A 24,913-nucleotide genomic window follows, 5' to 3' on the forward strand; every position below is an offset into this window, starting at 1 on the left:
GCTAAAATGTGGTTAATTTTCTAACATCGGCTGACTTTGAAAACATGCTTAAGATTACTAGGAAAGTCACAGCTGGCTTACAGTGAAGCTTTTTTCAACTTTTCTTTACCAAGCAGAGAGAGAGGGAAAAGCATTTACTTTAGCAGGGAAGAGGTATTACTTAAGGACAGTTTAAACAAGAAAAAATAAAAACTGAAACAATAGAAGAAAACAAAAATACACAAAAATGAAATATTCAAGATGCACACTTCGATACAGTGGAGCTATACTCTGTATTCCATATACCACAGATCCTCATACCTAACATGCCTTATGCTACATAATTTCAAAACAACCACAGTTTGGGTTTTGCAGTTTTCTGAAACATGCACAATTCTCTTATGGTATCAGAAGTCAAGAAAACGTCTTGACAGGACTTAAGCAAATCTTTACATGCCTCTGACATTACACAGACTTAATAATAAAAACAGAAATAAAACATAATCTTAAACTGGCATCCTTGCTAGCTTTGCAGACTTTCCTAAACACTTCAATCATTCAGTTCTCTTGCTACAAACTAGATAACAATCTGTGCCGCTGTAGGAGCCTTACACTTCATGCTGACTTTTACATTAGTAGTTAGGTTATTATGTTGAGGCTTTTCTTTTTTTCTCATGTATGGTAGTTAAATTCCTTCATTCAAAGATTATCATATAGTTTACAAAAATGTTCTAATGAGAAAAATGAAAATAGCACTTGAAAACTATTTAAAACCAACATATAATTAAGAAAACATGATATTTCTCTAGAGCATATTTGAAGTATATTCACAGATTTACGCAATAAAACTTTGAAGTACATCTTTTTCAAACACTTGATTAAGTACTTCAAAATGCTGAAGTAATTCAGCACTCAAATTATAATGTTTGATGTAATTTCTGGCATCACTGCAGTGAATGTCACATAAAAGAAAAACATCTTATTTAAAATAAGGTCTTGACAGCAGTCTGGCATAGTTAACAATTGTATTCACAGATTGGAAAGCTGGTTATAATCAAACTTGTAAGCAGGGAATTATTTTTTTTAATCTCTGTCCTCTTGAAACAATGTAAACACTTAAATTTTCACCCCTAATCCTCCTTAGTTTCCCGAATGTTCTGAACGTGGAAAGAATATTACGTACGCATTACACATAGGTCACTCTGAAAGTAATGCCTCCTATTTATTTCACTGGAAACTACAACAGGTATAAAGTGTACAATAGTACTGTTCAACAGAAGAAATTCTCAGCTACAAAATACTAATCTTCAATGCAGTCACCACCGTTAGCTATGCATTTTTGCCAGCAATGGACAAGAGCCTGATAGCAGACAGTTTTTAATACATGCAATTTCTTGTAAGCAAACAAACACAGAAAAGGTAAACTGTTAACATTTGTCAGATCATACGTCATGAAATGAGCTATATAAATCTGATTTTAACTTTTGGGCAAAATTACTTGCTCAGGTAAAACATTGTATTTTTTTGCTGTTAAATTTTATTATATCCAAACTGAAGTTTGAATGTAGAATAAAGTATTTTCTGCTATTCTTTGGTTGTAAATGGCTGCTTCACAGTAAATGTATCTTTCTTCACTTGCCATCTTAAATACTAAGGTCCCAGCACCTTCTACCTAAATTATAAATCCTTTCATCTATCTCCTAATAACAAATTCATCCAGTTCTTTGCTATTTTTTTCTTTTTTTTTTCCCTTCTTTTCCCCCCTGTTTGTATCCAATTGCTCCATATTTCTTGGTGGTACAACACTGAGAAGCAATATTATTTATAACCGTGCTTTCACAGTTAACAGCTTTTGTAGTAACAACTGCATGATCAAACCTGAATCACACATAAATTCATGTTCAGTTTGTTTTCCTGTACAAACTTGAAATACCAAGTGTGATGATCAAGTGAAATATCAAGTAAATATTAGCACCCCAACATGACACTGTTTATTTTCAGTGACATGCTTCACATCTCCCCCTCATCCCAACAAATTTGGTACCTCTTGTACTGGGATTCAGTATGTAGTGACATTTACGTTTGCTTTTTCATGATCAAAACATTATTTTTTCATTTTCATGATCCAGCGTGAATACTCAGTCCAGTTTTAATTTTCATAACACATGCATCACAAAGTGCAAGTTAAATCTGAGATATAACACTACATCAATATTGTAAGACTTACAAACATCTACATCTCTGTCTTCACAATTGGTATTATCTAGCAAGATTAGAGGTCTTCACTTGCAGTTCCTAAATTACTATCCAAACACCACTGAAAAACAGTAGGTTTGCAGTCAGAGAATGTTATTTAGTCATTTTAATCTGCACCTTCTTTAAAACTGATAATACAGAATGCCAACATTTTAACAGATGTTAGAGAAAAAAAGTGAACACTTTGTTAAGGTAAGAAAGGCAAATTCCAGACAACTGCTTTTAGCTCCCTACAAGCAATAATGAAAATAGAAGTTTTATTTTGAATGCAGACAGACTCACCTTATAGTGAGTCTTTAAGCTACCCTTTAGGCAACCACTAGGTAGCCTAATGCTGTTACTCATGAAAGGCAGGGAAACTTTGGCTACTTCAGTACTGGTCAACAATACTATGAAACAGGAGCAAACTATTTGCTAATGCCCTGATTCTCTCACTGTGCTCTTTGGGGGCTGTTTTATTTTGGACTACTGGTTGGATCTCAGCAGGTGCACTCCTGGAACACATCTTTTAGTGTGGCATCATCCAAAAACAGACATCTGGTTTGCAGTAAAGACACTAATGAAGATGTATGTTCTAGTTAATATTCCTATTAAAATTTCACCTCTCCAGAGAACTAGAATTTCTCTTTCTGCAAGCAATTTCATCCTTTACCAGAACCTTACCTGTCAGCTGTACTTACTCTTTCCATACAGACAACAAATTGATAGGTATGTGAGTGATGACAGAAGAAAAATCTTTAAAAAGCAGTCGGTACAATACAATAATGAAAAGAAATTATTTTAAATTCCTTTTCCCCAAGACCAAATAGAACATGTTTAATAACTCATTTGCATTTATTTTTTTAGTGTGCATTTTTCAGTGGCAGATTCTCAATTACCAGAAAGAAATATTATTCTTTTGATCATATGGTGAATTACATTTGTCTGTATTAAGTCATCCTCAAAAAGGGAAGCATCACTAGGATAGCAACTTTCTCTGACAATAGATAAAATAACTCATGAGAGTACGAGAATAAGTTAAGTGCGGAGAAAGCAAAAAGCAAAGACAGTAATACCTTACTGCAGACATATAAAAGTTTATTTTAACTTCATGACTTAAAGACTCAGAGATGGTAAATACCATACTTTCTGTAATGCTTCCATAAAGCTATCATCACTGGTAACAAGATGCTTAGTTTCACTTCCCCCTCAAAGCCTTCCTCCAGGCACACTTTATCTTTCTCTTGATTTACTGTTCAGCTGTGCTTCACAGAATATTGAAGAAAAGAACATATAAGCACACCTCACCCAAAAGACAGGCTCAGCCTTTTGTAAGCCAACCTAAAGAAATATTTGCCTAATTTGGAGCTGGGAAGTTCCACTCTGTAGGTCACCTATTCCAAAGATTCTCTCTTATATTTAATCTAAACCTCTTTTGCTTTAATTGAAGCTCACTACCTCTTGTCCCCTTTTTTTGTAGTAGATTTTGAAGAATAAGTTTCTCTCCATGGTAGCCTTTAACACTCTTGAAGTTCTTTAACATAGGTCGCTTTGGGATGTCATCTCTGCTTTAAACTGAATAACCACTGTTCTATTGTGCTTGCCACAGCATCAGTCACTGTTGTTGCTCTGCTCTGTGAACTTTTAAGAAGTCTCTCACCATTGTTTTCAATTGGAATTTGCTCAAATCTTAGCAAAATACTCAGGCTGAAGACTCACTCAAGTGGAACAGACAACTATCTTACATACAAACAAATCACTTTATATGTATTTTGCAGTATGTTTAAATCTTTTTCTGAACCATGGCCCTATATTTCCTTGACTTTAAGCTATCTAAATGTCAGTGAATGCTGATCATCTTCAGTTTATACAGTTGGTTCCTTTTAAAAGAGATACAAGCCACTTACTATCACCTTTTTTTTTCTCTGGACCTCTTCCCTTTCTGACTTACATATACTGTTTACCACAATTTGATTTTAAACTTCTATGAACTGATTCAATCAACAACTCTGGAACAGAAGTGTAGCAAACTAAGAACAGTTTTTTCCAAGTTAGCAAACTGAATCAGATCAGTTTGCTAACACATGCCAGGGACAGTACAAGTCAGTCACCAAACTTTTCATTTTAACATCTGCATGTGAAAATGCAACCTTAGCACTTATATTTGCACTGTTCTTCATTTTTCCTGTCACATTCCCCTTCCCTGCTCCAGATTTTTTTTTTTTCTTTTAACTCCACAAATAAAGGTAATCTGTCCTATTCTTCAAATCACAAGTAATCAGATTCCCAGTTTCATTAGTTATCTTAAAGCATTTTATTAATATTTTGTTAATGTCTCTGGGACTGCTTTAGCCAACTCCCCAGTAAGCTTCAGTGAATTCCAACAAGTTTGAATGATTTTAATGCACCTATTAAGTAGTTTATAGTTCATTTGTTCTGTACCTGAATGTTTCCCTTATGTGATAGATCCTCTGTAACCATATAAACAAAAGTGACCACTAGAGATTGAATTAAGCACTCAAACTTCTTTCCTTTTTGTCTAAAAAAACCAACATCTTGCTCATTCTTCTCCTCTTACTGTATTTTCATTAATCAATTTGTCCATCAATATTTGCATCTAATTTAACATCTTCTTAATTTTGTCTTCCATGCTTATTTTCAGAATATTTAGTTAGACTTCCCAACAACTCGGCGAATAGTTTCTTTCCTGCCATACATATTTCTCAACAGTAGAGTAGACCACTTCTGCTCAAAAAGGGAAACCAGGATTATTTTTATCACTAGCTGCTACCTACAGTTTTTCAGCAGGTTTATATTCTGCCTGCAATTTAATTCAAAGAAATTTTAAAGAAAACAAACTGATACATAAAGCTTTCTTTTCTTCCCCACAGCACCTTGTCCTAAAATAAAAGGTATCTTTTCAAACAGCATCATAGTTTTATCTATCACTGGCATCTAAATATTAATTTAGTCTGTCACTGTGGAAGTGGATTTCCTCCAATTCTTCTTCAGTAAGTCCTCTGACGTAACTGGCACCCAAACAGGGATATGTTTAAGCAATGGTGTTACAACTGCCATACAAGGCATGCTTCTGTTTCATTTATCATATATGTACATAGGGATTATTCTTTTTCTTTTCTACACTTCCACTTCTTTTTCATGTGCCCAGTGATTGGATATGCTGTCTTGCCAAAGAGAGCTCATATTCACTTAGTGACTAAGTTTTATTTCTAGAGCGTTTTTAGGGCCACTACTTTCTATAATATGATGACAGACTTCATACACAAGTTCCAGATACTGATTTTTTTTTTTTTTTAATTTGCCAGGCTGGTTTACTGATCAAGCTCACCTGCTATTCAAGAGAATTTATGACAATATCTAGCAATTATGTTACACTTTCTACCACTTTTCTAAATTGTGTATAATATGGCAATTTAACTGACAATTATTTTATATTTTCTTTCAGATTTGTTATGCTGTTGAGAGATGAGTGAAGACTGCAACCCAGAAATGTATCTAGCAACTCCAGAGTGCCAAAAAGCCTGTTTTTTTTTTTTTTTTCAGTTCTGCTAGTAATCTCTTGCAAATTTACATGCTGAAAATTCACCTTATCTATTAAACACTTGAAAATTTGTGTACGTTTATTAAGAAACAGAATGTAATTTTTTTTTTTTGCTACAGAAGTGTGCATCTAAAGATCCATCTTCTTTTGCATAAGTTTATATAGGATAAACTTTGAACTGTCCTCTATATTCTATATCCAATTGGTATCATTCAGAAGAAGTTCAGAATCGTAAAGTCGACAGCTTTGAGTTCAGTGTTGAGCATATGAATTTAAGTGTCTTTCCAGTGTGAACAGTCAAGAAAACTATTCACATTGGATGAGATAAGAACAGGCATGTGCCCTTCAAAGAATTCAGCTCATTATTTGAAAAAAACTGTATTTCAACTTTAGAAGCACTGTCCAGCTACACATATGTAAGCACAGGACATATGAAAGCAGAAATGCTACCAGTACCATTTATATACTGGTATCCTTTTGTTACTACCACTACCCATTCTTATAGAAAATTAATTTTCTAGGAAAAAAAACACCAAACACCATCTACTTTGACAATATATTGTCCACATTTTTGCAAAAGAAAATAAACCTACTGAAGAACATTAAAACTGTGATGTTAACTGGAGATCTAAGCAACACCTGCTGTACCTTCCTTTTCTTACCTTCCTTTTCTTTGGGTTTTATAGTTTGCTCTTCTTTTTTCTGCTTTGCTTCCAACAGTTCACGTTTCAGCTGTCGTGCTTCTTTCCGTAGCTCCTCACTGCAAGGAGAAAAATATTTACAAGAATTTAATCTTCTGAGAATGTAAAGCCACTCAGGAGAAACAGAATCAAAGTTAATGGGCAGTAAATCTCTGATATAAATTAAGGGAATGTACTGACTCACTCATGCTAGGAACATGGCTTAAGAATCAATTAGAAGCTAAGAAAGCTTGTATTTTCATTTAGAAAAGACAACAAAGGGACATAACAGATGACTTATTTTAAGAGCCCTTTAGAAATATGTCAGGGACATGAATAATAAAACAAAGAACTCCCATTTGTATTTTTAATTTAACATTGTAATATTTACTATAAGAACCACAAAAGAATTTGAGACAAAGGTAGAGCCAAATCAATTTTATGCATATTATAAAATTCAGTTTACAGAAGTAACAAATGCCAGCATTCCCAAATTCTTAGATGGACAGATAACGTTAGTTGTGATGTGATTAAGATTACATGTATGTAAGGATAAATTATTACATATGAAAAACTTAATTTTAAAATTTTACAACAACAAACAGGAAATAACAGCAGAAGAAAAAATTGCAAGTCAGTGTGCCAATATTGAACTAAATGTCTTTCTCTGCCATCCTGGCTTGTATCAGGAATGATGCGGTAAGCAGGACTAGGGAAGTCATCCTGCCCCTGTACTCAGCACTGGTGAGGCCTCGCCTTGAGTACTGTGTTCAATTTTGAGTGCCTCAATTCAGAAAGGACACTGAAGTGCTGGAGAACGTCCAAAGAAGGGCAGCAAGGCTTGTGAAGGACTTAGAAAATATGTTCTACAAGGAGAGACTGAAGAAACTGGGACTGTACAGTATGGGGAAAAGAAGGCTGAGGGGAGACCTTATTGCTCTCTTGCAATGTCTGAAATGTGCCTACAGTGAGAGTGGGGTTCATCTCTTCTCTCTGGTGACAGGACAAGTGGAAATGGCCTCAAGTTGCACCAAGGGAGGTTTAGGCTGGATATCAGGGAAAGCTTCTTTACAGAAAGGGAGGCTAAACACTGGAATAGGCTCCCCATGGAGGTGGTTGAGTCACCATCCCTGATTGTGTTTAAGAGCCATTTGGATGTCGTGCTCAGGGACTTGATTTAAGAGAGGGTTGTTAGAATTAGTGTTGTATGGTTAGGTTGTGGTTGGACTTGATGATCTTGTAGGTCTTTCCCAACCTGAGCAATTCTATGAATCACAAAACAGAAAAGTAATCTTGATCTCTTCTGAAGACTGTCCTGTCCAACTCCTTTCCGCAAGCATGGCCAATCATAGCAAGTTGGCTCAAGGCAATGTCCAGTTGGGACTTCTGTGTCCAAAACCAGAGACTCCATAACCCCTCTGGGCAACCTGATGCACCATCCTCAGTGTAAGGAAGTTTTTCCATATGTTTAAATTTAATTTCTTGAATTTCATTCTACATTCATATATATATGTATGTAGTATATATATACTAATATATATATATATACTAATATATATATTAAAGTAGTATATATATACTAATATATATATATATACATATAATATATATACTAATTTAAGTTCCTATTTATTTTTTACATGCCTGGAAACCATGTAATTTTTGACTTTAAGTTCCTTAAGTACATTGCTAGGTACAATCAAGTATTACAGCTTCTGAATGTAAAGGACATTGTAGAGTAAATGAATGCCACAATTTTCCAAATAAAGATGAGCATTAGCTTATTTGCAAACAATAGCTTTTAACTTTTTATCTCAGATTGTTAGCCTGCTTATTTTTCGACAATTAATACCACCTCTTGATTATTTAATCCTTGGTAACCTTTTCTGATTGAAGTCAGAACACCCTAAAAGGTAATAACCATTGAAAAATGTTAGCAATAGGCTTACACTATTCCAGGGCCAAGCAGAATTATCATCAGCTAGCTCAACCATATTCTCCATACTGAAAATAATGAAAAAATAACAGGGTATGTGTGTACTTGTCTACATATGCTTAAATGCATATAATAAATTGCACAGTAAATATTTCTGAAAAGAATTACTGACACTATTCTTTTTCTGCCAAAATCTAGGCAAGTTAGCTCCAATAAGCACTATGAGAAAACAAAACCAAAAACCTACTTGCTGAACTCAGAAACTAAAATGGAACAATATCAACATAATTGTTCATTTTTCTTATTTCTATCACAATTAATTGAAATCAGCATGTTCATTCTGCTTAAGACAAACCTAGACAATCAGAATCAAAAGAAAATGACTAATGTCAGGGTTTTTAGATGCATCAGTTAGACTCATGGGATCTCTATGATGTAGAAGCTACAGGATACTGGCTGTCTTCAGGTTCATCTCTACTGCATTTTAAATACAACACGCACGGTAAAACTACCAGCTTTCCTGGTAAACTATTTGAATGCATGTTCAACCAACAGCTCTGCACTGTCACCTTGGTCACTACCTGGCTTTCTATTCAGCAAATGAAATAATTTGTATTTCTTTACAATCTTTTTTAAAGGAAAGGATGTTCTCATCATTTTAGTAACTCCTGTTTGCTACGTAATTCCCTGCAATATGTCCACAATCCTTCCAAACACTGTCCTGAGAATCAGACATGGTGAGTTCAAGCACTCCAGTAAAGAACTGACTGCTTACTTGGAGCCTTTGCTTTGATTCACAGAAAATACAAAGTAATGACTGCGCTGAGTACTCAAATTACTTCTTGCAATGACTGTAAACCCATTTCTTATCCACTTCTTTCCAAAATGTTCTTCAGCCATTGTACTACCCTGCAGCTACAACCTACATTCCTGATTTCCAAATGTATCATCTATTATTCAGTAGTATTTTAAGTTTTTCTTGTTGCATTCTGGCTAAGTGCTATTTAATTCAAACTATTTTTAAGACTTTATCCTCAGGAAACCTAATGTTCTCATATAAAGACTTCAAATAAAAGCAAGAATGCCAGTGTGCTTATAAACAAATGCTTGGATTTACCTGTACTATAACCAATAAACTCCTTTTACAAATCAAAAAGGTAATCTCTTTAAACCTGTATCATCATTTCACTTAAGTTACTCTAAGAGGCAACACAGTTATTTACTAATCACCAGCAATGACTACAACTTTACTGGCCATCATCTTTGCTTTTGAGTATAACAAAGAAAGCATTCTGTTACGCCTTGTTAGAAAAGAAAGGATAAATTATTCATTTCTTGGTATCAGACCTTTTGCAATATTTAGACTCTGCAATGGCAGTCCTAGAATTCTTTGCAATTTCCTGGATTTTTACTATAAATTAACATTAGAAAAGCAGAAAGCATTCCATTTTCACCAATGTCCTTGCCTAGTTAACTAGGCCCGTTTTCTGCAAGTACTTAAGTTAAAAGATGTAGCATCTTTGTCAGTGGATGTGAACTTTTTACCGTCCTCATTCATACTGCACATACCACATATAGACCATAAATATTTATGTATAATTTTCCTATATAATGATTTCTGCTATCTTTATGATTGTCTGAAGACAAGCCAGCCATTTGCCCTGGTGGTCAAGAAGGCCAGTGTCCCCCTGGCCTGCATGAAAAATGTAGCCAACATGTCTAGGGAGTAATTGTCCCTCTGTACTCAGCCTGGTGAGACAGACAGCATCCCAGCTCTGCGGACAGTTTTGGGCCCCACACTACAAGAAGGAAATGACGTTGCTGGATGAGTTCCAAGAAGAGCAACAAAACTGGTTAAGTGACAAGGACACAAGATACGAGGCACAGCTGACAGAGAAGGAGTTGTTTATTCTGCCAAAAGGAAGCTGAAGGGAAATGTCACGGCACTCTATGCTACTTGAAGGGAGGCTATTGCAAAGCATATGTCAGTCTCTTTTCTCAGATGAAAAGTCATAGGATGTAAGGAAACAGCCTCAAACTGTGCCAGCGGTGGTTTAGATTGGGTTATCAGGAAGACTCTCTCCATGGAAAAAGTAGTCAGGTATTGGAACAGGCTGCCCAGAGAAATACCTCATCCCTTGAGGTATTTACAAAATACATGGATGCAGCACTTAGGAAAATGATTTTAATGGTAGAACTGGTCAGTTTGTTAGTCAGATTTGATGATCTTGAAAATCTTTTCCTACCATGACGATTCTATGATTCTGTATAGCAGACGACTCAATATACAGTCTGTCAAGACTTATTTTTTCCTTTTCTTTTTAATCTAAATTGTTGAAAAGATGCCCGTTCACTTGCTTCAAGCCTCATGGTGATTACATCAATATTTTACTGACTCTTGTTTCTAGTTGGTACTGGTGTTCCCATTCAAAACATTCTTTGCTATACCCCTTTTCTTTTTAATTGATTTCACATTCCTTTTAAACCAGAATATTTCCTTCCCAACGTGTCTTTGTTCCACATCCATATTGGGCATCCCTGAAAAATCCTGTATTTTGGTAACACCTCATTCTGTCTTCAGAATGCCTCCTAATCTAATATAATTTCAGAAATTCATGTCACAAGTCATATAAAGTAAAAAAAGCCTAGCAGTTTGAAGTCATACATAGGGACAGGCTCTATGCACAATCTGATGGAGATTGCTTAATCTCTTCTAATCCTTGCACTGAATTTGAAAGAAAGCAGATTTTGGCATCCCCACCGTCATAAAACGAAACAGGAAGAAGACTGAAAATCAGACTAAAGGTTAATAACGTAACTATTACCTTCTGTAACAAATGATCTGCCTTTTAGAGGGTAAACACACACTTGTTATACTGTGTACTTATCTTAAGAGCTGTGAGCAAGCATAGCTCCAAAAACTGATGATCATATAGTAGGTAAGGAGTTTCAGTACATTAGTTCTTTCATTGTTTAAAGCTTACATAGTTTCTGGCTTGGTTAAAAGGTCTGCAAAACTCGCTTGTGATGCTTGTTTACTACAGATATTCCAGCTCTCAGCATTCAGTCAAATTAAAGCTGCATTATTACTCATTCTTTTTAGTTTTAATTAATAAGTTTAAATTTCAATAAACTTATTTTTAAATTTTAATAGAATTTCATACAATTATGTTTAAAACATCATGCAATAAATGCTTCAACTTTCTAATTAATCTTTTTTTTTTTTTGTTTTGTTTTCCCCATATTTCTAATTGGGAATTAATACTTAGTTAATACAGAATTCAAAATTTAGTCAAATAATCTAAGTTAAATAAATAAATTTGTTTCCAGGTGCTAAATACCAAAGGTATCTTATGGCAAATACTAAGGGGTCCTCTGAATTAACTGATTAACCTCCTAAATAGAAAAGTTATATATTTGACTTCACTTTGTCAGAAGGAAAGATAACTGGTTATAGTACAGGAATTCTGTGACACTGGTGTAATAACTGCAGGATAATATTTCTTATGCACAAGCAGAAACTCATCCCTCTTCATATATGTACATTTGTACTTGTATGCTCATGCAGTCATGTATGTAAACCATGACTGGATGTTTAAGCATATAAAATATGTGAATTCTAAAATATATGTAATGTACTGTATTAGGTTTAGCTGACAAGGTTTTGGTAGCAGGAGGGACGCTGGGATGGCCTCTGTGAGCGGAGCCCAGATGTATCACTGGCCAAGCTGAGCCACAAGCAATGCTGGGTATGTTCTGGGAGAGCAGATTTAATAAAGAGGAAATACGCTGTACAACAGCAGCTGGAAGGGAGGAGTGAGAAATGTGAGCGAAGCAGCTCAGGAGAGGCCCACGGCAGTGCAGGCCGTCCCCCTGCAGCCCTCGGGCACCACGCAGAGCAGATCTCCCTGCAGCCACAGAGGAGCCCACAGTGCAGTGGTGGCTGAGGCTTGCAGGATGCACAGCACACGGATACCCCTGCAGGAGCAGCTCAAGGACGGAGCTGCAGCCCGTGGGGGTGGTACAGAGCTGTGTGGAGCAGCCCTGGAGAGCTGCGGCCCAAGCTCCAGTATAAAATCCACTGCAATGCAGAGTAGTTACTGCTCTTCCTTGAAATTCCACCTAAGCCCTGAGGGAAGCACAAATTGCTTGAGATTAGTCTAACATACAGTCATTCTCTGATCTTGGTACAAACAGCATCAAACAAGGTGTTTTTCTTTCACAACTCAAGCTCTTAGCTGATGCCAAAAAAAATACAAGCAGACTCACAGCCTGAGGATTCACTCTGCTAAGTGTGAATTTATAATGAAGAAACTACTCCGTGACTGAAAAATTGAAGAATATTTCCCACCATCAGACCTGGTGTTTTTCTAACAGGCGTGATTTAGTTGAAGCAAGAATTAATTTGCAGAAGTAATTTTTTTCTGTAATAATCAGTATTAGATTAAATTATCATTTTTTTGATGGTGTAACGTTATTTCCTTCCCTCTTTTTAAAAGTACTATAATCACATTATTAACATTATTATTTTAAGGTCATTTCTTCTCATATCTTTGAGCTGGCTTTTCATTCAGAAGCAGCAGAGGACTATTACTACTAACAGACTATACGGAAATGGTACAGTTATTTACTAAGTGTTGCTCGAAGTGAATATAACAGGAGAATGAAAAGAAAAACATTAATTTTACAAAGTTATTTTAAAACTATTTAAGTAACTAAGGAATGTTAAGATTGTCACGTGAAAGTATAGTCTTCACATGAGCAGCATCCAGTAACGTCTTCTGTCAGTTTCAATTCTCTCTTAAACTGCTTTCCAGTGGTGTAAACTATTCCAGAAATTATAAATATATACCACATAACAAAGTTAATGTGAACTACTTTTACATTACTTATGTGAATTCCACAGCAGAATTGATGATGTTAATTCAGTGTAAAGATAAAATCAAGATCTGGTACAATATTATCTATTAACTCTTCACAATGTAATCTAGCAAACTTTAAAGAAGTCCTGGACCCAATTCCCTCTTATTATAGGCAGATATATCTCTTTTAAAAAACTATTAAACATTAATTCCATAAGAAGCATATTCCACCATCTCTTATATTTACTAATGATCATATTCAATGTGTATTATTTCAGTAGCAGCCATGAAAGGTCATGCTAGAACTGACAAACGCTGATCTCAGGAACACTAGAGAAAAGAATCCCTGTTTAGATGTTTGCTTTTGATTTCTACTAGATTCTTTTGAAAAAACAAACACAAAAAACCACCTGTGATACCATGTTTGGGAATTCCAATTCTAAGTTAAAATATAAACAGCATTTTCAATTAGATCTCTAATGACAAGTTAAAGCAACATAAAATATTGTATCTGTACAACTACAGGCAGAATGTGAGCAAGGATCAAGGGAAATGGCTGTTACACAAGGTCATGGTTTTGGAGGCTTTTCCAATACTGCAGAATCTGGGTACCTGCAGAATATACAATTCTTGGAATGGATAGCAAATTCCTCCATTTGGCATGTAGATCTAAGACTTTTCTAGGGTTCAAGAATCTTATTTTACCTGGAATACTTGACTGTTCATCGTTGGCACTGAAAGAATTTTACAACTGTAAAACTGCAAAGGCAAATTGAAAATTATGGGTTTGGAATATACACCAAGTCTTTTTGCCAGCCTGGTTTTGCTGTAGGAAGGAGTCAGACAGATGTCTGTCTTCTGCAGATGATGTGCAGAAGAACTTCTCTATGGTAAGGGTGGTGGAGCAGCAGAACAGGTTTCCCGGAGAGGTTGTGGAATTGTCTTCTATGGAAATATTCCAGACCACTCTGGACCCATTGTAGGGTTCCTGCTTTAGCAGGGGATTGGACTTGATATCTTGAGGTCCATTCCAACCCCCGAAGTTCTGTGATTCTGTGATATAGACATAATAGAAGACATTCACCAGTTCCTGATGTTAGAAATCTGAGCTACATAGGTTGATGTAGGTGCTAAATGCAGTATTGACATGCTAATAATTAATGCTGTTTCTTGACTTTAATTTGCTATGTTCCTATTTGCATTTAGTACAATAACCCTTAGTTTAAAAAGGTTATTTCCTGCATTACTGCTTGCAATTAGTACTTTAACCTTTAGTTTAAAAAAACTGCATCAGAAGTGTTTATGGATGAATTACAACTATTTATATATTTTATCTAGGACTACTGAATTGTTTCAGTCCTGAAATATAATACGAGTGGCATGTGGCATATTTATTAGGGAGTACTGTGGCATCCATTACTGTTTTGCCATTTCCATAAATTCGAGTAAATAAGTAACATGATTAGAATATTAATTATCTGATGCTTTATTTCAATGTAATTATGCATGCTGGAATATAAACTGCATTTTATGCCAGCTATTGCAGTGCTGCACAATGAATTCACATAGGCTGAGATTGATGAAGAATGTTACCATTTTATTCTGTTGGAAGAAGCTTAGCAGAACAGTTGGACCTACAGACTGAGCACACAGTATAAACATATGCAAGAAGAAAAGTATTAAGTGAACAGCAATATCTTGTGATAGAGCAACTAAGACAGACAGAAAGTAAAAAAAAACAAAACAAAAAACAAACAAGTTTCAGGGCATATGAGCTCTTCTTCAGCTAGTTTATTTTTCTTTCACAGTTAGACTAATAAAAGGTATTAGCTTTCCTTACAAGAGTTGCTTCATTTATATGGTTCAGCCACTGACTATGCTGCCAGGAACGACAGATGTATGCATTAGTGAATGTATAGAAGCATATATCATAGTTTTATCTTAAGGATGATTTTATGCACTATCTTTACTTCTATTTTCATAATAGATTCTGGAACAGATAAGAGAACCTAACTTTTTCCAGTGTAAGAGAAGAGCCTAACTTTGGCTAATGTAATGTAGGCAACACTGTTATAAACTAAAAAGAATAACCAGAAAACCTCTGTGAAACTGCCAGCATACTTCATCCAGAGCAACTGGTGTGCATCTATATAAACTGGAAGCATGCAGTTTCAAGTCTGATAGAAGCACATTTGCCTTTTTCTTTGCAGCTCAGCACATTTTTTAATCAATGCTGTTGTGGTTAACAAGTTTCCTTCCTCATCTGTCACTTCCAAGCGACAGTTTGCATTAAGAATTCTTGTTTAAGTCCCTTATTGCATAATCTTATGACTGAAGCTTCATTCTATGTCTATCAATCAAACTTCTGTGATGAATTAATTTTCCACTGGGATATCTCTATCTAAGAAACTAATACTTTCTTCCTAAACATTACTTTCCAGCTTTATCCTACTTTGAAGTTTCACTTAATACAAATTGTTGGTTAACATCTCCCAAATTTAAACTGCTACCGAAAACTTGAAATGGGAACTATCCTAATAAACTTGACTAAAAGCTCCCATGGCATAATTTACATTCCCTTTTAACTGGCTTATCTATTTTAAAATTCTTCTAAATTTGAATTTCCTTCATTTTATCAATTTCCTCCTCTTAACCTTCCTTTTATCATATATTTAGCCTATGAAAAATGATTATTTTTGAACTGTAAGGACCTTGGCAAGTTCTCCTTTGGTAAACCAATTCAGTGTATTTTTCTATCAGCCATTTATCCTTGTCTTTAATTATTCTTACTGTCAAACTGAGGTCATTGTATTATACTGTTCTATCATAGAAGAAACAAATCAAATTCATAAGTCATCCTGAAAATTTAGAAGAGAAGTCTTAAAGAAAATATTACATGCTCTGGAAGAAACAAAACTGCTTCTTCTGAAACAACGAGCACTAAGATGTAATGAAAAGCTCACAAAAAAAAGTGACCAAAAGGGCAAAGAACTTGTGTGACTAAACAACAAAGTTTAAGAGGTTATTCATACAAAATAATTTTATATCTGTAAACTTCAACCTAGGGCTGGCAGAATAGATGGTAGAAGATCATATGTTAGGGGCTATGACAAACTTTAAAGAGGAAACAGCTGAAAGTATTAATGCTAAAATGACTGAATTAAGTAAAACAAGAAAACATAAAAGAAGGAGGAGGTCACTAGGTCACGTAGGATTAAAGGGAATAATAAGGCAAAACAAAACCACTGCTGATAAGATAAATGATGTATTTGTTTAAGCTTTCTCAAAAGAAGATGGTAGAGAGATAACTCTCTGAGAACTTGATGTGATTTGGAGATCAAGATGATGCACTATCAGAGCCAGAAGAAGAGTTATCAACCAACTGAAATATGATATAGCTCCAGAGAATATCCTCTGGAAGGAACTCAAGAATAACTGTTCCACTAACTCGCCTTAAAAACTATGTTGTATCAAATACTCTGATACAAATACCATATATTTCAAACTAAAGGAATGACCAAGAAAGCACAGTAAATTCCATGGCAACTTCTCATTAATAGTTACAAATACCTAAAAAAAACCCCACTCCTAATGGCAAGTCTCTATGTTTCAGTTACTAAGTAGTTTCATTCCAAGGTGCTGATAGAAGTGTGGATGAATACAGTAATGGACAATAAAATGAAGAGATTTAGACATTCAAAAATGCAATTAACAACAGCTTTTAAAAGTGCTATTAGAGAAGAAAAATGGCGAGAACAAACTGAAGGTAAAGTACACTGTGAAAAAAAACATAGCTGATCTGGGACAAGAGCAAGTAGTAATCTGACAGTACAGCAAAAGGTAATAATTCAAGTTGAACACTCAAAAAAACTGAAGGAGATCCTTGACAGCAATGTTGTGGAATATCCAAAATCAGAAGATTAGTCAATCCCAGACAAAATGGAGATTCCGCAGGGTTTTACGTCAGGAGTAGAGAATGAAAAAAAATGATCACAGTCACCTGTTCAGATATTCTGAGGAAATTCTCTTACAAAATTGAAGGAGATTCTGCAGAAGGAAATATATCTTGTATGGTTTACACAGCTCTAAACCCACAGAATAACCTTATGAAAATATTCTGAGTTTTATTAGCATCAACTTGGTGTGTAACTCCAGTAACCTATAGTTGTGAAAAAAAATCCAAACATATAACATATTGTGCTATAATTCACATTTATGGAGGATAATATAACAACTATTACAGTGGCTCTAACAGAAACAGCAGCATTGCTCAATTGAGAGTATTGCATACAAAACTGGATAACCCGTATCAAAACAGCCAAATCATATGGGAAACTCCAGAAAAGATAACCATATTCTCACCATTAAAAATGTTTGAGGAAACATGCAGACTTCCAATACCAAGTTGAAGATAAATTCAACAAAATCTCATAAATTATGTTAATAAAATATTTTTAACTCCTCAGATGAGAGCACACATCTCTATTGCAAACATTTTCTTTGCACTTAAAACCTACATCATTAAGAGTATCTCAGACATTTACACTGAAAATACAAACACTTTTTCAGAATAACTAATGCCAAAATGAATTTCAGAAAAAATAGAAGACTTCATTCCTTGAGATTATCTAATTACAAATGAGTTTATGCCCATTGCTTGATAGATCCCTCTCCCACTTCTCTAAGGCAAACAGAACTGACTACTGGCCGGCCAATTCTACTTGCCAATTTCTACATCATGAACTGAGGCAAAGCTAGTTAGAACAGCAGCATATGCCTAATGGAGATTTTCCTCTCCAAGCCTTAATCTGACCCTCTAATTTTATTAAAAGTGCCACCAGTGCTCCTGATTACTAAGTACCAAAACATTTATATCGTCATTAGATCTTTCAGAGAAAAACAATGTGCAAAAAGATGGAAATAAGTTTCTATAAGCTCTGTAATACCTGTATGCCGTTGGACATTTAAAGTATCTAAGTGGATGGATTGAACTAAGAGGGACAATACATGCCAATTACATATCACTGTTTCTTGGAAATTGGATAAAACACTTGCTCTGAGTTTTGCCTGCCGTTTCCCAACATCTGATAAAAATTTATAACAGATGGAAATGATTGCAATGTGAACAGCACTCCCTTCATGTTCTCCATTCTGCTGATTTAATCACAGACACACTGAATCTGATAGTAATGAAACAATAGACTTGTTGTTGATGAGATCACCAAATGGTTCCATAAAAACCTATCAGACACCGTAAAATATAGCCACCACAGGCATACAGAATTATTTTTTGACCTGCCATATCACCTGTCTATACAAAGTAGTAAATTCTGCCATAGGAGCAGCCTTAAATAAAACAAATGGTAAACTTTACTTAATTTGAAATTATATTGAGAAGCCAGATTCAAAAAGGAAAATCTTGCCAAAAATGCTTCAGAGTTTGCTGGCTTCGACACTTCTAAATTTTAGCATCCTTCCGTATTATGAAATGGCAGCATGATTCCCCAGTGAGTCTGCTCTGAAATCACTATATAACACATATTTTAAACAAACAAATCACATTCACATATTCTGCCACTGCAAACTACTACTGAGAGCTATATTTGTGTATACAATAGTGCTGAGGCACTTACAGGATTAATGCCAAATTGACTGGAAGGTCAGTTAGACCTTCTATTGCGTCTACCTATATTCCTCCTGAAGTAAATACAGATTCAGTTTTTTACTAAAACTTAAAAAGAACAGATCTCTGAAGAGAAACAAAATAACTTAATTCTTCTAAAACCTCAACATTATAAAAAATTGCTTTTTTGTACATAAAAATGTCATCAACTTAATGTCAGTTTAAAGACTGATTTGCAGAATGTTTCAAGTCTAGAAGCAATCACTGAGCCTCACTCATAGCTAACAAAAACTGCCTCTTTCCAATAGTACTATTTTAGCCTTGAAGTATCCAACAGGGTGATTCATCCAGCCTCAGGATCCTTCCTGGCTGCCCCTTCTCCTAGGGGCTGCTCTGATCCAGACAAGGGAGAGCAGACTGGAAAAAATTTTTCTGGCAGCAAGAAAAGAACCTAGCTGGAGCGCTGCCTTCCCCAAGCCCTCTTTTGTCACATGAAGAGACCACATGTACATGATGTGGTGGGAAAGGGTTGCAGGATTCTCAGGGAAAGTCAAAAGTCAGGAGTTCCACTGTCAGAACAATTTATCTGGCCCACATCATAGTTGTTTGTCCAGGGGCTCCTGAAGACACAGAGCGCTAGGTGTGAGCTAGATGAAATACTCTGGTAGCAGCATTTCCTTTCTTCTGTTTATGGCAGAAAACACAGGTATATATAGTAAATGTAGCACTTCAGAGAATTAATTGCCAGAGGTGTACTGTACAAAACATTCACAATAGGCCAAGTTATACTGCAGAAAACAATTATCTTTTATAATAATTCTCTCTCTCTCCAAAAATCCTGCACCTCACTTCCTGGTCAAGCACTGCATCTTGGTCTACAGTTGCTTCTGTTTCAGAAATTATTAGTGGTTAAGAGGATCTTTTATGAACTCCTTGCCTTACTTTTATGATCTCTCCTCTAAATACCCTGTCAGAAGGAGCAGACCACATCCAATTGGGATTTCAGTGAGAAAAGGCAATCGAGCTTCTCTGGCTGTCCAGTGAAAGAGGAAATTCCTCATGTTTCACCATCTCCAAAGCTTGTTCATTATTCAGAGTCCAGCGATTAGAGATGCTAGATATGAGAAATTCATATGGAAGGCAAATTATAACACAAACAAAGATTTGAAGGGGTCTGAAAACTATACCCAATCAAATATGGGACAGAAATGTCTTCAACAGAAAAAGCTGCAGGAGTTAGTCACAATTTTTCATATGAAAAGAACCTGAAGGTGTAAAATGAAACTGGAAGACAGCGGATTTAAAACAAGCAAGAGGAAATATTGTCCACACTGGTTAAAATTAAATTGAGGAACGTACTGCCACATGATATCTAAGGCCAAAAGCATGACTGGGATCAAAGCTGCTCGATATATTCATGGAAGAAAAATATACCAAAGACCATTAAGCACAACAGCCCAAATGAATTTTCTGACTAAATAAGCCTTAAACATTAGATTGTAGGAAATGGGAAAAGTTTCTCAGTATTATCCTAGGCCTACTCTGTTTCTGGCCACTGTCAGAGACAGGGTATTTGACTAAACAGATCTTTGATCTAATCCAGCACAGCTTATTCTTAAATCAATTGGACTTCTAAACACTGACATTTATTACTTTGAATTAGCAACATATAAGCGTGGAGTGACATTTTCCATATTGGAGAGGTCTCTGTTTAAATGTGCACAACTACATTTGTTTTCTTGCTTTATTTTTGGATGAAATAGCTCTTCGGTAAAAATAATCTTCAGAGAAAGCAATATGTCATTTTCTGCTTTTGAATGGAGAGAAAGTAGGCATTTCTTACAGCTCTAAAAGGATTGGCTTCTTTATGTAGTAGGAAAAACTGGATAAAATTTTGAAAATAATGGCTGTGGAATATGTAACTATAAAAAGAAAAATATATTTATAATTTTTAGGTAATGTATAAACAAGGAAGGAGTTAATAAATGATATCTTTTCCAGTATAATCAATACCTCACCCAGTCTTTAGGACTTGTGTGAAGTACATCCATTTTAAACACCTAACATATGTAAATTGCTCTGGAAGTAATGTCTCCTGTTCATTTCCATGGAAACAACAGCTGCAAAGAGCAAAATAACACTATTCAACAGAGAAAATTCTGAAATAGAGAACACAGTCACCACCATTAGCTATGTACTTTCACCAACATTCTACATTTGTAAAAATCAGCCCCAGCAGAGATGCCCCACTGTTGCCATGGCTGAAACGCGCCACCCACCGCCTCACTGTGCTCACATCCACTGTTTGGTCTCCAGGAATATCCAGAAAGTGTTGAATGATGTCAGTGGGTGCCATTATTTTCTGTTGGAAGAATTCAGTGGCACACTCTTGCTTTATCCGCACTTGCATGCCAGATGCCATTTTGTCAGTGCCCCTCTGCTGCCTCTGTCACATGGCAACAAAATGTTATGGCATGTTGGTGGGGAGGTTCAACCTGTACTATCATACCACCAATATCTGATGTTGTGGTCCAAAATAACAGAATAGGAGGCATTAGTTTCAGAGTAGTCCTCATAGAACGATTATGCCATAGCTGATACAGTTATCCAATGAATGTCTGGACTATAGAATTAATTACAATGATGTAATCATGATCAAAAAAACTCCCCCAGCTTCCCACAGTATAATCAAATGTATTTCATGGTGCCCAGTATATTCTGTGCATCTGATGTAATTCCTTCACCTATAAAATTAGTTAGAAAAATCACTAGCGTATCAGCGTAACAGTAATTCTAGTAGAAAAGAATTCAGCAAATTAAAGTGACCATTAAAATTTGTGAAGTCTGTCTAGAACAAAAAGTAAGGTTCAATTATTCAGTTATAAATGAATAAAATATATTCTACAATCTTTAATCTTAAGAAGCACAACCTGAGTGCTGTGTTATTTTACAGCAGAAAATTCTAGGTGATCTTCTTACACCAGATGGATTTCACATTCTTATGAAGTAGCTCCCTCTCTAATCTCTTCCCTTACCCATTCCTTTCCTCACTTGAAGGAAGAATGGCTCCAAAATGCCTCTTTCATTATTATACCACATCTGTACATCAATTAAGCATGGACCATTTGTGAGCCAGAAAAAACATTTTTGGGTCTCTTTAGATTGAGTAAAAAGTATTTTCAAACTGAGCTAAAGCAAGCCTTAGAGAAATTCCAATCAAATAGAAAATATGTTCTATTTTTGCAGCAGATCTCCAACTGGACCTGAATCTCATTATGTAATAAAACCACGCTTTAGATGAACATCCTGTCCCAGATATTATTTAAAATACTTTTTCTGTTTTAAAGAGCAAGACAGGTAACTGATTAACATATAATATTTCTTGCTTCAAATATGTTTTGTTACGGTAATCATTATTTTTTTATTGGTCACCACAGAAAGACCTGATTGGGATAATTAGACAGATCCGCAGACACTTCTGTACTTTGCTTATCATGTATATAATTCCATTCTTCAAACTACATTTCACTGTTTACATCCATACCTTAAAATGATATACAGTGCTGAAAATGCTAGCAGATTTAAAACATTTAGGCTGAAAGGCTTGTACACTTGTGAACAAACATTTGTAAACAGTAAAGGTAAGTTAATTTAAACCATATAAAAAGAGAGGCACAAACTAATGTTCCATCTTATCCCACATGCAACTTTACTGCCAATCAAGAAGTATCCTGTTCTCACAATTTTCCTCTTTTTCAGGTGATAGTCAATTAAATTTCTGTCTTTACTGGACTAATTCACTATAAAATAGTTGCCCAAATTTAATAATCAAACTGGCATATATAATACTTTCATATTTAATAACATAATAACAGTTCTTGTAGCAATGTCACCAATATCATTAATTTGGTAAGTGCTGGACTAATTTGTCAAACATTAAAATTTTATTATGTATGTGATATTTTTTATGTAAGTATCGAATAAAAACAAATGTAAAACTAAATAAAAATAATGCAAGTGCTTTACCACTGCTTAAATAACATCTAAAGTACTAATATACTGCATAAGCTAATATATTTACATTTTATAGTGTATGAAGTAATGAAATTATTCTTAGTGACTTCTATTGGTAAGTCCCATTTAATAGACAAGTCAGTTCAGCTTTAACAGTAATTAAATATTCCTATAATTTGCTGAAGAAAGGCCATTTGGGGTAAGAAACAAAAAGTTAGGAACTGAGTGGATCCCCACCTGCAGAGCACAACAGACAGTTGGGATTATATACATCGCTTGCAACATTTTCTATTTCTAAAGGTAATATTTTGTGAGTAATCATCACAGTTTGCAGGAATCCTGTAATTCAGAGATCTGTCTGAAAACCCAGAATTCAGAACTTAAAATAGCTATTATCTCTAAGCATCAGTTAGCTAAAAATCCTAAAGCTTACCAGTGAATGAATAAAAATCAGTGCTTCACATGTCAGACAGCTGAAATAAAGTGGCCTGCACGTTTTCCTACTTAAACTACTCTTAGAGAACATTTACAACCAGGCAATATCAATGGAGAAAAACAATTCTATAAAGAAAAAAGACCAACAGATCATAGCAAAAAATAGTCTTATTGTAACAATACATTACAAAAGGCTTGTCAATACATTGTCCTAGGGTGCATCTTCTGTCTTAGAATTATTATTATTATTTTTTTAATTTTTCCTATTTTTTTTACATTGCACCTGTTATTCACCATTAAAATAAACAAAGGTGACTTGAACACAGAGAATGGATCCCATAGCTTTCAGCGCTACTTCTCTTTTAAATAAAAAAAGAAGGGTATTCTAATAACATCTCACTTTTCTAGCATGAAAGGCATGCATAAAAAATGAACAAAATTAATACACATGCAGAATTTTTCTTTCCTTACAAATTCTTACCCATTAACAGGAATATTAGCTATTTTTGTTATTACAATTATCATTCTGTTGTCTTGTTTTGATTTGTTGCTTTGTCAATAAAATCATATTTCCGTTTCCACTGATCTTCTAACAATGATAATTAATTATTCTCAAGTAAGGACTTCCTGTTAAAAATTTATGTAAAGCCTTTTCTCATGGCTTTTAAGTTACTAACGTCAAACACAAGACCAATGCGACAGTTTTTAAATGACCTGCTTCTAAATGATGCATAAAGTTCACCTGTTCAAAAATAGTCAGCCATCAAAGTATCTGTACCAAAGCTGTATCCCAACTGTATATTCTCTCTCTCATATCCATACATTTTCCTATGAAAATTATCTTAAAGCTTAACTAATTCCATTTTATTTATTTATTTATTTATTTAAATCTTGCCAGTAAAAGGAGGGATGATGCTGTGTGATCAAAAGTTCACATTCTACAGAGGTAGATTCAGAAGAAGGTAGAGAAGACTACAGTAAACTGTAAGTAAGGCAGTCACTGAACTTGAAGGGAAAAAAAAAAAAAAAAAAAAAGGATTTTAGAAATACACACAAATGCACACTTCAGAATTAATAGACCATTGGGAAGAATGGTAGCTTATTCTTGAAATCAGCCAGTAAGTATTGGATAATAGTAGAAAAGGGAGGTTTTTTTTTTTTGTTTTAAAGAAAAAGTTAAAACATATGTGGCAGAGGGCCCCCGTTAGTAGGCTGCAAAAGGAGAGTAGGGGATTCAGCACATATTTTATTAACTCAATTTTCTTTTCAGCTTTTCAGTTCACCTTTAAAATAAAAGCTTAGATTCTGCTGAAAACAGCAAAATTTGTGGAAAATCCATGGGGAGGCTCCAAATCCTTGGGATTTGTGGATTTTCTATTTGGACAGATTTTTATTGTTCCTGTTGATTGCCCTAACACTCACTTTCAGGCACTAGGCAGCTTGAATTATGTTATCTGTGGGCATTTAAACAGTACCAGCAGGTAGCTTAACTTTCCAAACTCATTTTTTCAAGAATGTGGAATGCCAAATAACTGTTAAGAGAGACATGAAAATGTAAAGAGAATTATCTTATCAGTTTTGTTAATT

At 34.9% G+C, this 24,913-nt stretch overlaps 1 protein-coding gene across 1 annotated transcript in view; it reads right to left on the reverse strand.

The window, feature by feature from the left end:
• The window catches only part of LOC107305888 (spliceosome-associated protein CWC27 homolog), a 55,708-nt gene that overhangs the window by 23,293 nt on the left and 7,502 nt on the right, over nucleotides 1-24,913 (reverse strand). Inside the window, exon 3 of the mRNA XM_015848530.2 lies at nucleotides 6,439-6,536. Coding sequence (XP_015704016.1) covers nucleotides 6,439-6,536 — 98 coding nt within the window. The remainder of the gene's footprint in view (nucleotides 1-6,438; nucleotides 6,537-24,913) is intronic.

The sequence above is a fragment of the Coturnix japonica genome, chromosome Z, assembly GCF_001577835.2.
Source record: "Coturnix japonica isolate 7356 chromosome Z, Coturnix japonica 2.1, whole genome shotgun sequence".
Classification (NCBI taxonomy): Eukaryota; Metazoa; Chordata; class Aves; order Galliformes; family Phasianidae; genus Coturnix; species Coturnix japonica.